Source organism: Chrysochloris asiatica, unplaced genomic scaffold (genome assembly GCF_000296735.1).
Source record: "Chrysochloris asiatica unplaced genomic scaffold, ChrAsi1.0 scaffold00125, whole genome shotgun sequence".
Classification (NCBI taxonomy): Eukaryota; Metazoa; Chordata; class Mammalia; order Afrosoricida; family Chrysochloridae; genus Chrysochloris; species Chrysochloris asiatica.
Genome location: NW_006408643.1, coordinates 3,733,125 through 3,749,372, shown reverse-complemented (window position 1 = coordinate 3,749,372; position 16,248 = coordinate 3,733,125). Strand labels below are relative to the sequence as shown.

General features: G+C 46.6%; 1 protein-coding gene across 1 annotated transcript in view; it reads right to left on the bottom strand.

Annotated features, from left to right (window-relative positions):
* Positions 1–16,248, bottom strand: part of LOC102825007 (zinc/RING finger protein 4-like) — a 149,194-nt gene that overhangs the window by 26,827 nt on the left and 106,119 nt on the right. The window contains 2 exon segments of the mRNA XM_006869027.1: positions 5,383–5,669; positions 6,448–6,551. Coding sequence (XP_006869089.1) covers positions 5,383–5,669; positions 6,448–6,551 — 391 coding nt within the window.

The following is a 16,248-nucleotide window of genomic DNA, read 5'->3' as shown; positions in this document are numbered from 1 at the left end:
GAGCAGACATATCTATCTGCAAGCAGAAAACGGACCTTGGGTTGATGGCTTTTAGACCTTTGCTGTTTGCTGATCTGTATGGTTCAAAGGAGTTCTAGAAACATCTGTGATATTTGTGATTTGCAAAAAAAGATATTAAAGCAGTTGCAGAGGGAGGCTCTACCTGTCAGTGCTAGAAGACCCCGGCCATCCACAGGCAGGCTGCAAGAACCAACCAGTATAGGCACACCTCATTTTATTGTGTTTCACAGAAACTGTGTGTTTTTTACAAATGGAAGGTTTGTGGCAATCCTGCCCAGAGCAAGTCTGTTGGCACCATTTTTCTAAAAAGCATGTGCTTACTTCATGTCTCTTGGTCACATTTTGGTCATTATCAAAATATTTCAAAACTTTTTCATCAAGCTAGAGCACACTTCATAGATGATGCTTGTACCGTTCTGACTCACAGCGACCCCATGTACAACAGAACGAAATACGGTCTGGTCCTATACCATCCTCACAATTATTGTCATTATGTTTGAGCCCATTGTTGCTTAAACACTTAGATCAATCCATCTTGTTGGGGATCTTCCTGTTTTTCACTGACCCTCCATGTTACCAAACATAATATCCTTCTCCAGGGATTGGTACCTCCTGATAATATGTCCAAAGTATGAGAGATGAAATCTGGCCATCCTGGCTTCTAAGAAAGCATTCAGGGTGTGATTCCTCCAACACATATTTGTTTGTTGTTCCGGCAGTCCATGGTACTTTTAATATTCTTCTCAATTGCATCAATTATTCTATGGTCTTCCTTATTCCTTGTTTAACTTTCACATATATTTGAGGCTATTGAAAATACCCTGGCTTGGGCCAGGCGCACGTTAGTCCTCAAACTGACATCTTTGCTCTTGAACACTTTAAAGCGGTCTTGTGTAGCAGATTTGTCCAATGTTATTTGATTTCCTGACTGCTGCTTCCAAAAGTGTTGATGGTTGATCTGAGCAAAATGAAGTCTTTGACAACTTCAATCTTTTCTCTATTTATCCTGATGTTATTTATTGGTCCAGTGGTGAGGAGTTTTGTTTTCTTTACTCCTCTGTGTTGCCCTAACTTGCCAGGCTGTGTCCTGCCTCAGGGCTTTTGCACCAGCTGTGCCCTCCATCTGGAAGTCTCCTTCATTTCCCCCTTCTCCAGGCCGACTCCTCATTTTTCAAATCAGAGCTCTAACATCTTTTATCCATTCAACACTTACCGTGTATTGATGACAACTGCAAAAATCCCAAGGGGCAGTTCTACTTTGTCACATGGGGTTGCTATGAGTTGGAATTGGCTTAAGGCACACAAAATAACACTTGTCCAGTAGAGAAAGACAGAGGCAAGGGTTCCAAAAGAAAGAACAAAAGAACAGAGTGTCAAAAGGAAAAAAACTCAGTCAGGAGCCAGGGTGGGAAAAGAGGACTGGGCTGGGCCAGATTGGGGGCATGTTGGAGGCCCCAAAGGACACTGGATCTAGGCTGGTGTAGGGGTAGCAGACGGGCATACTGTGCTTCCACTCGCAAATCTCCTTCACATCAACACTCGCCAGAGAGGCGGGAAATATTTTCTCTCTGGCTGACACTTTTGGCAAAATACAATTCCTTCAGTTGTTTTTTTGTGTGTGTGCAAAAAACATGTCCATCAAAACCGTCCCTGCGGCGTCTGCAGGAGAAAGCGGCTACATTTGGTCTGGGGATTGTGGCTGGGGCTCCGGAGAGAGCTTCTCTCTGCAATGAGAACAAAAGTGAAATTGCTTCCTCCCTTGCATGTTTGGTGGGCACGGGCACCCTGCTACTCTGCACCTGCTCAGTACCATTAGTGTCCCATTTCTCAGATGTGGACATCGAGCCCAGAGAGGGGAAGACACTTCCCCAAGATTGCCCAGCAGAGCTGGGATTTGAACGCAGACCCTATTCAACCTGGCTATATTTTCATCTCATGTGCTTTGGACATATTATCAGGAGGGACTAGTCCATGGAGAATGACATCATGCTCAGCAAAAAAAGAGGAAGACCCCCAACGAGATGGGTGAACACAATGGTGTCACAATGGGCTCAAGCGTCGCAATGATCGTGAGCTTGGCAGGACCGGGCAGTGTTTGGTTCTGTTGTGCATAAGGTCACTATGAGTCAGAACTGATTTGACAACACCTAACAACAACAGAGAAACCTAGATGAGTCTTTATCCAGGAAGGTAGAGGAGCTGATCTAACTATCCCTAACCAGGGCTCCTCTGACACACAATTCAAACCAATTAACCTGATCCAAGGGATCAGCACATTGTTAGTGGAACAGCTTTGACTCATGGGGACCCCAGGTGACAGACTAGAACTGCCCATGAGGGTTTCCTCAGCTGTCATCTTTATGGGAGAAGATTGTCTGTCCTTTTTCCTGTAGAACCACTAGATGAGCCAAGCACCAACCATTGTGCCACCAGGGCACCTGGAGAGGGTGATGATGGTGGTGGTGTGCCTCTGAGTTGGTTCTGATGCATAGTGACCCTGTATGGGGTTTCTGAGACTAAATCTTTACCGGAACAGAAAGCCTCATCTTTCTTCCACAGAATGGCTGGTAGGTCCCAAGTGCTGTCTTTGTGGTTAGCAGGCCAGCATGTAATCCACACACTACTGGGACTCCTTGGATTAGAATACAGAAGGGTTTTAAGAAGATTCTGTGGTTGGAGCACATGGTTGAGCATTTGACTACTAGCCGAAAAGATTGATGGTTCGAACCCACTCAGAGGCACCTTGGGAGAAAGGCCTGCTGTTCATGGCACCTCACAACAACCCAACAGACCCAGTGAAGGGCTGCAGTCCCGAGTTACTGGAGACTGGAAGGAGTGATGGGAACAGGTGTCCCCCAGCTGGCCGCCTGCATCCTCACCATCCAGTCCCCACAGACCCTTCATTCAGCCAGGAGCAAGTGTGACAGCCAGACCTACTGCCATCCAGTGGACTGTGACTCACAGCCACCCTGGAGGACAGAGGAGAACTGCCCATAGGGTGTCCAAGGCTGTCAGTCTTTATGGGAGCAGACTGCCTCATCTTTCTCCCGAGGTGGATTTGAACCGCTGACCTTTCAGTTAGCAGGTCAACACTAAATCCACTAAACTACTAGGGCTCCTTGAAAATAAGAATCAAGTTCGTGAAATAAGCTCACCAAGGCTCCCCAGAGGAACCCCTAGCCACCATGTTCTTAGGGTCAAGAAAGAGCCAAGAGCATTCACCAGATGTGAATTTCAACCCAAACTCCACCCCTCACTACCTGAGTTACAGCTGCCCTGAGACCTCTTTGAGCATCCCAGGGCGGCAGGAAAGATATCCAGTAAAGTAAAGGTGGCAGCAAACAGTAGTTAATCTATGGTCCAGACATCCCAGGTTCAAATCTCAGCTTTGTAAATTTCTTCCTGTGCAACCCCCCTATATCTCAATATGAGGGAATGGTGGCTCAATGGCTCAATTCTCACCTCCCTTGTGGGGAACCTGGGTTTGTTTCCTGGCCCCTATTCTCCTCTCATCTGTGGATACTTTCTTGTTGTTAGCATGCTGGATGGGTTTCAGAGGAGCTTCCAGACTGAAACAGACTAGGAAGAAAAGCTTGGTGATGAAATTCTAAAACTCAGCTAGTGAAAACCACATGGGTCACTAGTCAGATCAGCAACCAGTGATGAGGATGGTCCAGGACAGGACAGAATTCTGTTGGGGATGGGGTCACCATGACAACAGTGATCTCCCAATGATGATGTTGTTGTTGTTGTGTGCCGTGGAGTCGGTTCCGACTCATAGTGACCCTGCACAGGGTTTCCAAGGCTGTTAGTCTTTACGGGAGCAGAAGGCCTCATCTTTCTCCCGCAGAGCAGCTGGTAGTTTCGAACTGCTGACCTTGCGGTTCGCAGCCTGATTCATAACCACTACGCTACCAGAGCTCCTTCCCAATGATGTTAGGAGAACTAAAAACGTTAGTGTTCCGCAGAGTAGGAAGGAGAGTCAGGAATAGGAGCTGGAGCTAGCACGTGTGGCTGGTTAATTGTCTCCATAAACAGCTGCCTCCTTTGCTTTGAGACCAGAAGAACTAAATGGTGCCCAGCTACCATGACTGAATGTTTTGATCAAAGAGTCCATAGAAGAATCCTGATCAAAAGGAGGAAAATACAGAACAGAATTTCAAATTTTCATGGACTCCAGACTTCCTGGAGCCATGAAGGCTCTGAAACGAGAACCCTGAGATCACCTTTAAACCTTAAACCAAAAATATCCCCGAAGTCTTCTTAAAACCAAAGAATAGTTTCACTTAACTAGCAAAAAACGTCTGCCTTGAGCATTGTGTTCTTTTAAGATCTATCTATGTGGGATCATAGGAGCTCTGGTAGCGTAGTGGTTACAAATTGGGTTGCCAACCTCACAGCCAGCAGTTCAAAACTACCAGCTGTTCCGTGGGAGAAAGATGAGGCATTCTGCTCCTGTAAAGATTTACAGCCTTGGAAACCCTGTACAGGGTCGCTATGAGTCAGAACCGACTCCACAGCACATAACAACAATAAATGTGGGATCATAGTGGAGGAACAACTCCGAGTAAAAATGGTTACAGAACTCAAAAAAAGTTATCAATGGCATTAAATGGTCATTTTTTTGTTTAAATGTCAGCGATCCTGAAAAACCCAGGGCCTGCACACAGTACCTTTGTGTGTCAGGGTGGAACTGTGTACCACAGGGTTTTCAATGACTGATTTTTTCTAACATCGATCACCAGGCCTTTCTTCTGAGGGTCTTCTGGGTACATTAACTGTTTGGCACACAGTTGGTGGTGTTGTGTGCCATTGATTCAATTACATCAGAGTAAAACTGCCCCCATACAGTTTCCCAGGCTGGAACTTTTATGGGAACACAGGTCTTTTTCCACACAGACACCGGTGGGTCCAAACCACTAACCTTTTCGTTAGCAACTGAGTCTTAACCTTTGCACTACCAGGGCTCCTCTGACACACAGTTCAAACCCCAAACCAAACCCACTGCTAACAAGTCGATTCCGACTCACAGAGATCCCACAGGACAAAATGCAATTGTCCCATAGAATTTCTGAGGCCTTAATTTTTTTCCAGAGGAATAACTGGTACGTTTGAACCACTCATCTTTCTATTAGCAGCCCAATACCGACATCGAATCTGTTCCGACTCATAGTGACCCTGTATAGGGTTTGCAAGGAGTGGCTGGTGGATTTGAACCACCAATCTTGCAGTTAGCAGTCCAGTGCTTATCCTACAGCACCACACCAGGAACCTAGGCATGCTTATAAACATGAAGTCTAAATGAGGTGCATGATTCCTGACCTGGAAGAGGGGAAGTCAGGAACCCTCTTCCCTCCCCACCCAGTTCACCCAGAAGGACAGCAGGGAGGTGGCTCTGTCCCAAAGCCCCAGCCTCGGCCTGCCGCCCCTGGCGAGCGATTGACTTTTCTAGAATGTTGCCCCTCCCCCCCATTTCCATCCGGAGCCAGCAGCGCCGCATAAATTCTGCTTTATGGCTGTTATTGACGGAGAGCAGGGGGGAAGCCGCCCGAGCCAGGCCCAATTCATTTTCTCGGTCTAGCATCTGTGCGCAGGCGAATTGCTGAGCTCCTGGAGGGCGGAGCAGAGCGAGCTGGGGCCGGGCCAGGCTGAGGACAAGGTCACGGGCAGGCAGGGGCAATCCAGACCCTCCTCCTAGGAGCACTGTCCAGAGAGTCCCAGATCCTGAGCCCCGGGCGCTTGTCTGAAGGGTAGACTAGGCGATGGAACAGTGGAGTCAGTTTAAACTCCCTAGCGACCCCATGTGGGTTTCCTAGATTGAAGTCTTTACTGAGGAAGCGCAGCGGCTCTATAGGATAAGCTCTTGGACTCCCAACCAGAAGGTAGGGATTTTGGTCCCATGAGCAGCTCCATGGAGAAAGATGAGGCTTTCTACTCCCCCAAAGATAAACAGCCTCAGAAGCCCCAAACAGGGTCGTTATGAGTCGTAACTGACTCGATGCACTTAACAACGACAATCTTTAATGGAATCACATTTCCCAGGTCTTGCTCCAGTGGAGTTGCTGGGTGGATTCGAACCACCAGTCTTTCAGTTAGCAGTCTAGCACCTAACTATTGCAACACCAGGGCTCCTTTGAATATCAGGCAGGATTTGCAGTTTTGAATTAGGATAAAAATGAGACTCTCACTTAAGAGACATTTGAGCAAAAACTCGCAGCCTTGAAGGAACAATTTGTAAGCAGAGGGCACAGCCTGTGCAAAGGCCCAGAGGCAGGACCGGGCCAGGAATGTTGGAAGAATATGGAGGAGGCCGGTTTGGCACTGGGCGAGAGGTGAGGGGGTGGGGCAGGGAGGCCAGGCTGGCAGAACCCTGCGGTGGGAGGTGGGGGTGGGGAAGGGTCGTGGGCAGAGGAAGAAGGTGCTCACGGGCGCCCTCTGGCTGCCGCAGGAAGGACGTGGGCTTTGACGCGAGAGAGGAGGGAGCCAATGAAGGGACCCTGACTCACGTGCTCACGGGCATCCTCTGGTTTCTACAAGGGGAACAACGGAATGATCCGCAGTGAAACCATAACGCAATCTTTAAATTAGTATGTGGATTAAGCACTGGACTGCTAATCACAGGTTAGCACTTTGAATGCACCAGCCGCTCCAAGGGAGGAAGATGAGGCTTTCTGTTCCCATAAAGATTTACAGACTCGGAAACCCTGTCGTTGTTAAGTGCCGTCGAGTTGGTTCCGACCCATAGCGACCCTGTACAGGGTTTCCGAAGCTGTAAATCTTTACGGGAGCAGAACGCCTCATCTTTCTCCCGCGGAGCCACTGGTAGTTTCAAACTGTTGGCCTTAAGGTTCACAGCCCGATTCAGAGCTCCTTATACTAACCCTGTTACTCAAAGCTCTAACTCAAGGCCTCTTGACCCTTTTAAAGGGGAGAATTAACGCATGCTGAGAAACGTTACAGACTCACTTTGTTCTTAATGTACTCTCAGTGTTCTATAACTGCCCTATACCATGTGGGAAAGAGCATGGTTAAACTCTCAGTTGCTAAAAAAAAGTTTGGTGGTTCGAACCCACTCAGCGGTTCCATGGAAGAAAAGCCTGGTGATCTGCTACCATAAAAGTTCACAGCATGGGAAGCCTTCTGGTGCAATTCTGTTCTGTCCTCTATGAATCAAACAGGTACAAAGCTCGACTGCACCAAACAGGTACAAAGGGAGCTGCTAGCCACACATGGCTATGGAGGAATTGAAACTGTTGAGTGTAACTGTGAAATTGAGTTTCAAATTGTATTTCTTTTTCATTCATTTAAATTTAAATAGCCACTCCTGGATAGTGGTTACTGAGTTGGAGGGTGAAGTTCCAAAGGTAGGAAGATAATTGAAGAGATGTATTTGCTTTCTTCACACGGCGCGTTAGTTAAGCGTTGGGCTGCAGGCTGGTCCTACACCAACCTCACACTCCTTGCTGCACTTGAGTACACGGATGCTGGCACTGTGCCAAGCCATCTGCTTGGGGGTTTTCCTCTTTTTTTGCTGATCTTCCACTTTACCAAGCATGATGTCCTTCTCCAGGAACAGGTCCCTCCTGATAATATGTCCTAAGTATGAGAGACGAAGTCTGGCCATCCTGGCTTCTAAGGAGCATTCTGGTTGTAATTTCAACACAGATTTGTTTGTTCTTTTATCACTTTGTGGTACCTTTAATATTCTCTTCCAAAACCATATGAATGCATTTATTCTTCCGTGGTTTCCTTTATTCATTATCTAATTTTTACATGCATATGAGGTCACTGAAAATAGCCCTGGCTTGGGTCAGGACCACATTAGTCCTCAAACTGACATCTTTGCAATTGAACACTTTAAAGAGGTCTTGTGCAGCCGATTTGACTAATGTAATACGTCATTGGATTTCTTGACTGCTGTTTCCATGAGTGTTGAAGATGGATCTCAGCAAAATGAAGTCTTTGACAACTTTAATTGTTTCTCCATTTATCATGGTATTATTTATTGGTCCAGTGGTATGGATTTTTGTTTTCTTTACATTGATGTGCAACCTATACCGAAGGCTGAGGTCTTTGACTTTCATCAGTAAGCATCTTCCCTTTCAGCAAACAAGGTTGTATCATCTGCATACCGCAGGTTGTTAATGAGTCTTCCTCCAATCTTGATGCCACATTCTTCTTCATACAATCCAGCTTATCAAACTATTTGCTCAGCATACAGTTTGAATTAGTATTGTGAAAGAATACAACCCCAGCATACTTTTCCAAATTTTGAACCATTCAGTGTTCCCTTGTTCTGTCTGAATGAATGTCTCTTAGTCTAGGTACCAGTTCCTCAAGTGCACAATTAAGTGTTCCGGAATACTCATTCTCTGCAATGTTGTTCACAGCTTGTCATGATCCACACAGTCGAAAGCCTTAGCATAATCAATAAAGGCTAAGTAAACATCTTTCTGATATTCTCCACTTTCAGCCAAGATCTATTTGACAAGAGCAATGATAACCACATTCCACATCCTCATTTGGATCTGGCTTGAACCTCTGACAGTTCTCTGTCCATGTACTGCTACAGCGTTTTTTGAATTATCTTTAGCAAAACTTTACTTGCCTGTGATATTAATGATATTGTCAGATGGTTTTCACATCCCATTGGGCCACCTCTCTTTGGAATAGGCAGAAATACAGATCTCTTCCAATCAGTAGTCCAGGTCTTCCAAATTTCTTGGCATAGATGAGTGAGTGCCTCCAGTACATCAGTTTGTTCAAAGATTTCAATTTGTATTCCATCAATTCCTGGTGCCTTGTTCTTTGCCAACACCTTCAGTGCACCTTGGATTTCTTCCTTCGGTATCATAGGCTCTTGATCATATGTTACCTCTTGAAGTGGCTGAACATCAACCATTTCATTTTGGTACAGTGACTTTGTGTGTTCCTTCCATCTTCTTTTGATGCTTTCTCTATCATTCAATATTTTTTCCATAGACTCTTTCAATATAGCAAGTTGAGGCTTGAATTTTTTTTCAGTTCCCTCAGCTTGAGAAATGCTGAGTGTGTTCTTCCCTTTTGGTTTTGTATTCCGATCTCCAGTAATTATCAATACATCTTGATTTTGTGTTTGATCAATTTCAGACTGAAGAATTTGGTAGAATTCTTCAATTTCACCATCACTGGCTTTAGTGGCTGGTGCATAAATTTGAATAATAGTTGTTTTAACTGGTCTTCCTTGTAGGCATATGGATATTATCACAGAATGTTACACTTCAAGATAGTTCTTGAAGTGTCCTTTTTGATGATGAATACGAAGCTATTCCTCTTCAATTTGTCATTACCAGCATAGTAAACCATGTGACTGTCAGATTCAAAATGGCCAATACCAGTCTATTTCAGCTCATTAATGCCTACGATATCCATCTTTATGCATTCCTTTTCATTTTGGACAACTTTCAATGTTCCTAGATTCATACTTTGTACCTTCCATGTTCTGATTATTAATAGATGTTTATAGCTGTTTTTCTTCATTTTGAGTTGTGCCCCATCAGCAAATGAAGGTCCCGAGGACTTTACTCCATTCATGTCATCACAACCAACTCTAGTTTGAGGAGGCAGCTCTTCTCCAGTCGTATTTTGAGTGTCTTCCAACCTGAGGGGCTCATCTTTCAGAACTCTATCTGACAATATTCTGGTGCTCTTCATCATGTTTCAATATTCAGTATTCTGGTGCTAGCTGACAGTGTTCCACTGCTATTCATAGGTTTTCCATGACTAAATATTTGGAAGTACCCCATCTCTCCTTCTTCCTAGTCTGGCTTATTCTGAAAGGTCAGCTGAAACCTGTCCACATGGGAGACCCAACTGGTATTTAAAATACTGATTGAATAGTTTCCAGCATCACAGCAACACGTAAGCCACCAAAGTACAAGAAACTGACAGATGAGTGGTGGCCATTTTTGAGTGTCCAGCACTCTAGTCTACTTCCAATGTGGGAGGCTGAGATGAAAGGAGATTTCATGCCCAGAAGAACATTTCCTGCCCAGAAGTGGATGACCTGGGTTTACACAGGTCTGGGTACAGTGGTCTTCATATCCTAAGCACCTACCTTCTATCTGTTGTTACCAGTCCTGCCTGCTGACCCAGGGAAGCCACACTCCACCACATGGCCTTGACCCTTGTTAAAATGCCCATTCCTTCACATACCATCTAGAGTGTCCTTTTCACATCCCAGCAGCAGAGGTGGCTGGCCTGCAATGGCAAAAATTCTTAACTGTCTGGCCCCTTTACAGATAAAATTTGCCACCTCTGCAGTTCATGTATTAACACCTTGTAGTCCTGGTGTGGCGCTGTGGGTTAATGCGTCAGACTGCAAAGCCGTTTGAACTGCAAGGTTGGCGGTTCAAGTTCACCAGCTGCTCCTCAGAAACCCTTTACAGGGTCGCTATGGGTCAGAACCGACTCGACGGCACTTAACAACAACAACAGCTTTATGGGAGTCCTGGCGTGGCGCTGTGGGTTAATGCGCTGGACTGCAAGGTTGGTTTGAATTGTAAAGTTGATGGTTCAAGCTCAACAGCCGCTCCTCGGAAACCCTATGCAGGGTCGCTATGAGTTGGAAATCACTCAAGACACTTAACAACAACAACAACAACAGCATTATGAGATGCTCTTGATGCCCTCTTCCTTTGATCAGCTGCCATTGATTTTAACTCCTGGCAGTGGGTTTTCATGGCTGTGACCTTTCAGAAATATCACCAGGCCTTTCTTCCAAGGTGCCTCTGAGTGGATCCCAACCTCTGACCTTTCCGTTAGTAACAACGCATGTAGCTGTTGGTGCCACCTGGTCAAAGTCAAAGACACAATGAAGAAACAGCTGAGTAGAGAATTGGACCCAAATCTGTTGTTGTGTGTGGATTCCCCATACAGTGCTCTCTTACCTGCACCATCATCTGGGTCATTGGGACTAGGGGGTCTGCAGTAGACTGTGGTTCACTGGAGAGCTGGACAAGGCACTGAGGAGGTTGGGAGGAGCGGTCAGCGTGTGCCCAGGGCAACTCCAGAATCTGGCCTGCCCCCTTTCCCTACTCTCCCACCTGGGTATCTTCTGGGAAGGTAGCCAATTAAATGTGAGTCAATTAAACAAACTCCAGGTTGGCTGCTGCCCTGTTATTCTGACCTCGGTCAAAAGGCTCATATTCCAGGGCCTCTGACTTGGGTTTGAGCAAATGCGCTTGTGGTCAGAACTGAGAAGGGACTGCAGGGTCAGGCATTCAGGCAAAGAACTCAGCCCAGACCCCTGGGAGCTTGTGATACTTTGATTGTCTAATCCGTTTCCCCTTGGGGGAAGTTGAGGTTGGGGGGAGGTACTGCGTGAGCAGGCGCTGGGAGGGGGTATGAGGGGCAAAAAGCCTTCTGTTCTTGGTGGATGAGCTGCTTGGTGTGACCCGGAGCAGTGGGAAAAGAAGGTATAATTTGTTCATTTTATATGCCAATCAAGGGGTGGCGATTGCTGTTGCTTTGTGGAGAGCTATCTCAGAGATCTGACACCTGAATAGGATATCGTAATGCAAGCTGTTCCTGGCGTGCAGGCTTGAACCCGAAACGATACAAGGTTACAGCTGCTGCAAATCATTTGGTTGAGGCCTCAGTAAATATTGGTTGAATGAATAAATGAAACTATCAGTCAATCAATCAACTGTCTGTCCTGAGGCTAAGAAGTTTTCCAAGTATAATCTCATTGTAATCTCATGGGTCTCTGCCCAAGAACATATCAATTCAGAGTGAGGGAAAAAAAAAAAAAATGAGTTCCTGGATCCAGCTGTACCTGAAGCTCATCTCCCCCTGGATGTCCCAGTTCCAACCTGGGCATTCATGCATCTTTCTTATGCACGGCAACTATTCATGTTTTCATCCAATAATTCTCAACTTCACTTTGTGGCATGTGAAGGATTAGATGATTATTCACCAAAATGAGTTCTTCCCTAATTCCACAGGTAGATTATACTGCCCCGCCCCATTGATGTCAGGCTCAGCCATGAGACTTGTTTTAACCAAGGCATTGTGGGTAGAAGTGACAGTGAGCCAATTCTGAGGCCAGACTTGCAGAGATAGTGTATGTTTCTTCTTGTCCTCAAGCTCTCCTTCCTTTAGCCATGAGACAAATATGCCTTGAACGGCTGTTAGTGCCAGTAAGATCAGAAACAAATGGAGGCATTCTAGATATCAGAGTTGACCACTGAGCCCAGTTGACATGCAGATGCATGCATGAGAAACAAATGCTTGTTGAGGGATGCCTGCATGATGCAACAGTTAACAGGCTCAGTTAACCAAAAAGTCCAGACATGCCACGAAAGAAAGGTCTGGCAATCGATTTCTGAGATATCACCCATTGAAAACCATATGCACATAATTCTACTCTGATACATACGGAGTCACCAGGAGTTGGTTTAGTTTGGCTAGGTTGTATGCCACGGAGGTTCGGCAGACGTTTGTCACGTAGCAGTAGCTGATTGTTGCGTGAATACATGATAGGCTGGTCTATCCTGGTTTCTGTGATTGGTTGGACTGGGCAGGACTGTGTTACTAGTTCTAGCCAATGAGAGAGGACTTAAACCAGCTCTGGGTCAGAGCCTTCCTTCATTGCCAGTGAGGGAGAGACTTTCCAGAGCTCTCTTCCCATCCTTCCCAGAAACAGTTGCCGCTGAGTTGACTCTTGACTTGTGTGGGTCAAAGGAGCACTATGCTCCATAGGGTTTTCATTGACTGATTTTTTTTTTGAAAGTAGATCATCAGGGCCTTCTTCCAAGGTACCTCTAGGTACACTTGAACTTCCAACCTTTCAATAAGTCAGGAGCACTTTAACTATTTGCTCCACCCAAGGATTCCTAGCAGATGTTTTCAGTCTGGTGTGGACTGCACATCTTGTCCCTCGGATTTACCTGCAAGCCTTTGGAAAGTACCACCTTTAGTTTTTCCTCCTGGTAGCATCTCTCACCTTCTAACACACCCAACAACATACTTACTTATTACTGTATTCCAGCGACTGAGATGCCGTCCAATATAATACACACCACTATTTTATCTCCTGCTAAGAAAGAAAACCACACTGCCAATTAATCATGGCACAGGCAAAGAAACAGCCCAATTCCAGAGACGCTAAAGCGTGCAAAATACACATCTTAGAATCCATGAAATGTCGTGTGTTAATTGTGCCAAGACTGCCTCCCTCCCCTCCTTTCCCTACATCCGCCCCCAACCAGGCGCCAAAGGCAAGACTGCTTGTCTGTGTTCCCAGAGCCTAGAACAGGGTCTGACAGCTGTTGTTGTTGTGGTTAAGTGCCGTCAAGTTTGTTCTGACTCATAGCAACTCTGTATAAGGTTTCCGAGGAGTGATTGGTGGGTTTGAACTGCCGACCTTGTAGTCAGTAGTCCAATGCTTATCCTACAGCAACACATCAGGACTCCTGGCACACAGTTGTTGTTGTTGTTGTTATGTGCCGTGGAGTCGGTTCCAACTCATAGTGACCCTGCACAGGGTTCCCGAGGCTGTAAATGTTTACGGGAACAGAACGCCTCATCTTTCTCCCGCGGAACAGCTGGCAGTTTTGAACTGCTGACCTAGTGGCTCATAGCCTGATTCGTAACCACTACGCTACCAGAGCACAGCAGGTGTTCAATAAATATTGGTTGAATGCATTAAACAGTTGATTAACTGTTTGGCCCTGAGGTTAGGAAGAGTTCGAATGTTATCAGAATCATTGTCCAAATTTTACATACTGAAAAAAGCAGTGATAGATAGCTCAGGGTTAGCATTCTCTCCTTCCACGCAAGAGACCCAGGTTCAATTCCCGGCCGGGGCACTCTCATGCACAGCCCCCACCTGCCTGTCAGTCGTTGCTTGGATGCTAAACAGGTTTCAAAGAAGCTTCCAGATTGAGATGGACTCTGAAGAAAGTCCTGGCAATCAGCTTCTACCAGTGGAATCAACCAATTAAAAGCCCTGCCCATCACAATAGTCCAGTCCTCAACTGATCACAGGGACAGGACTCCACAGGACTGGACAGCATCTCCTCTATTGTGCCCGGGCTCACCACAAGTTGGCACCAACTTAATGACAACTAATAACAGCAGATGAGGAAGCCGAGTCTCAGAAGGCCGAAAGGTCAAGCCTGACTCTGACCTCCTGCCTCGAGGCCTGATCCAGGCCGACAGCCCCCCAACTCAACAGTTCTAAATGGAATTCGGGTGCCTGGGGCAACCTGTGTCCCTCTCAGCTGGCTGATCGCCTGGGAACCTGTTTTGCGCAAACCTCATCACGCCTGCCCGAAACTCGACATCGAAATTACTGCCGAGCCCTTGACTCAGGGTAATTAAGAGCATTTTGGGACGCCTTGCTTGATTAAAAGCAGATCAACCGTTCAGAATGAAAATTCAGAAGGCAAATTGCTTTTGTTGCGACGATGCTATTTTAAACCCGCACGGCTCGCGAGCTAATAAAGGCCCATCACTCCGGCTGTCTGAGGCTCAGGGCGCTCCAGCTGCCTTGCACCCCAATAGCTGTATGCTGCCACCCCGTCTCCCCATGACTGACAGGACTTGCACACAGCCTGCCAGGACCCCTGTCAAGGTGTCAGACCCCAGATCTCCACACTATATCCAAACCTGCTCCTATTTCAGAGATACTTCATGTCATTCTGGTCCCCAAACCCAAGACTTGGGTGACACCTTAACTTTGTACCCAAGTCCTGTGCATTTTTGCTCTCCACTGTTCCCAGGACCCTTCCATAACCTCTCTCTCTCTCTCTCTCCTGGCCTCCCAACCTCCAATCCACACTCCGTCACCTGATCAACGCCCTATCTCCCAATCTTCACCCACCTGTTGTTGTCATTGGTGTGACAGAGAAGACAGAGAAGGCCCATAGAGTTTTCTAGGTGGTCACTTCTCTGGGTAGCAGAGACACTAGGAGTGTTCAAACCACCACTAATCTTTCAGTTTGCAGCTGGAACGCCTAAATCCTACAACACCAGGACAATCCATCGTCCCCCGCCTAACTCTTCCTTTTTCTCCCAGACTCAACTTAGAAGTCCCCTCCACTGACCCCCAGGTTGGGCTCAGGGCTCTTTCTGCTTCCCATCACAACTGGACTAACCCTCATTGTAACTGCGTGGTCACCCATCTGTCTCCTCTCTGGGCTGCAGTTGGACTCTGAAGTTGTGATTAAGTGCCGTCGAGTCAGTTCTAACTCATAGCAACCCTGTATACAGTTTCTGAGGCTGTAAATCTTTGTGGGAGCAGAAAAATCTTTCTCCCATGGAGTAACTGGTGGGTTAGAACCGTGACCTTGTAGTTCAAAGTCCAGTGATTATCTACGGAGCCATCGCGCTAAATGAATGTACTAAAGTGAGAGGTAGTGGGGAATCCCACAGCTCTTAAATCTTCAGGTCCTCAAACAAGCCCCCTCTCTGTCCTAAAGTTCATTGTGATAGATTGAATTGCATCTCCAAAAGCTCAGATCGTAAAGCTCCACCCCAGACTTTGTCTCAGGGACATTGGACATGTCATCAGGAGGGACCAGTCCCTGGAGAAGGACATCATGGTTGGTAACATGGAGGGTCAGAGTAAAAACAAGAAGACACCCCCCACCCCCACCCCATGAGATGGATTGACACAGTGGTTGTAGTAACAATGGGCCCAAACATAGCAAGGGCTCTGAGGATGAAGCAGCGCGGGGCAGTGTTCAGGTCTGTTTTGTTGCACGGAAGGTTTTGATTGCACCTAACAGGAACAATGGAGTCCTGGTGTGGCGCTGTGGGTTAACGCACCAGACTGCAAAGCCGTTTGAACTGCAAGGTTGGCGGTTCAAGCTCACCAGCTGCTCCTTGGAAACCCTATTCAGGGTCACTATGGGTCGGAACCAACTCAACAACACTTAACAACAACAACAGCAACAATGCCTGTGAAAAGGAACCTTGGGAACTTCACCAAGTCTAAGCACAGTGCTGCTAACTAAAAGATGGGTGGTTCTGGGTAAAATTCTTGTCTTTCTCAAGTTTCTCGTTTTCAGTTCCTTGGAGATCTCCATGTGGCAACAAGGTTTCCCCATTTTTCCCTCCTTATTTCGGTGGTGCCTAATCTGCTTCTTTTGTTGTTGTTGTTGTTGTTAAGTGCCGTCGAGTCGGGTCCGACCCATAGCGACCCTGTACAGGGTTTCCGAGGGTGTAAATCTTTACGGGAGT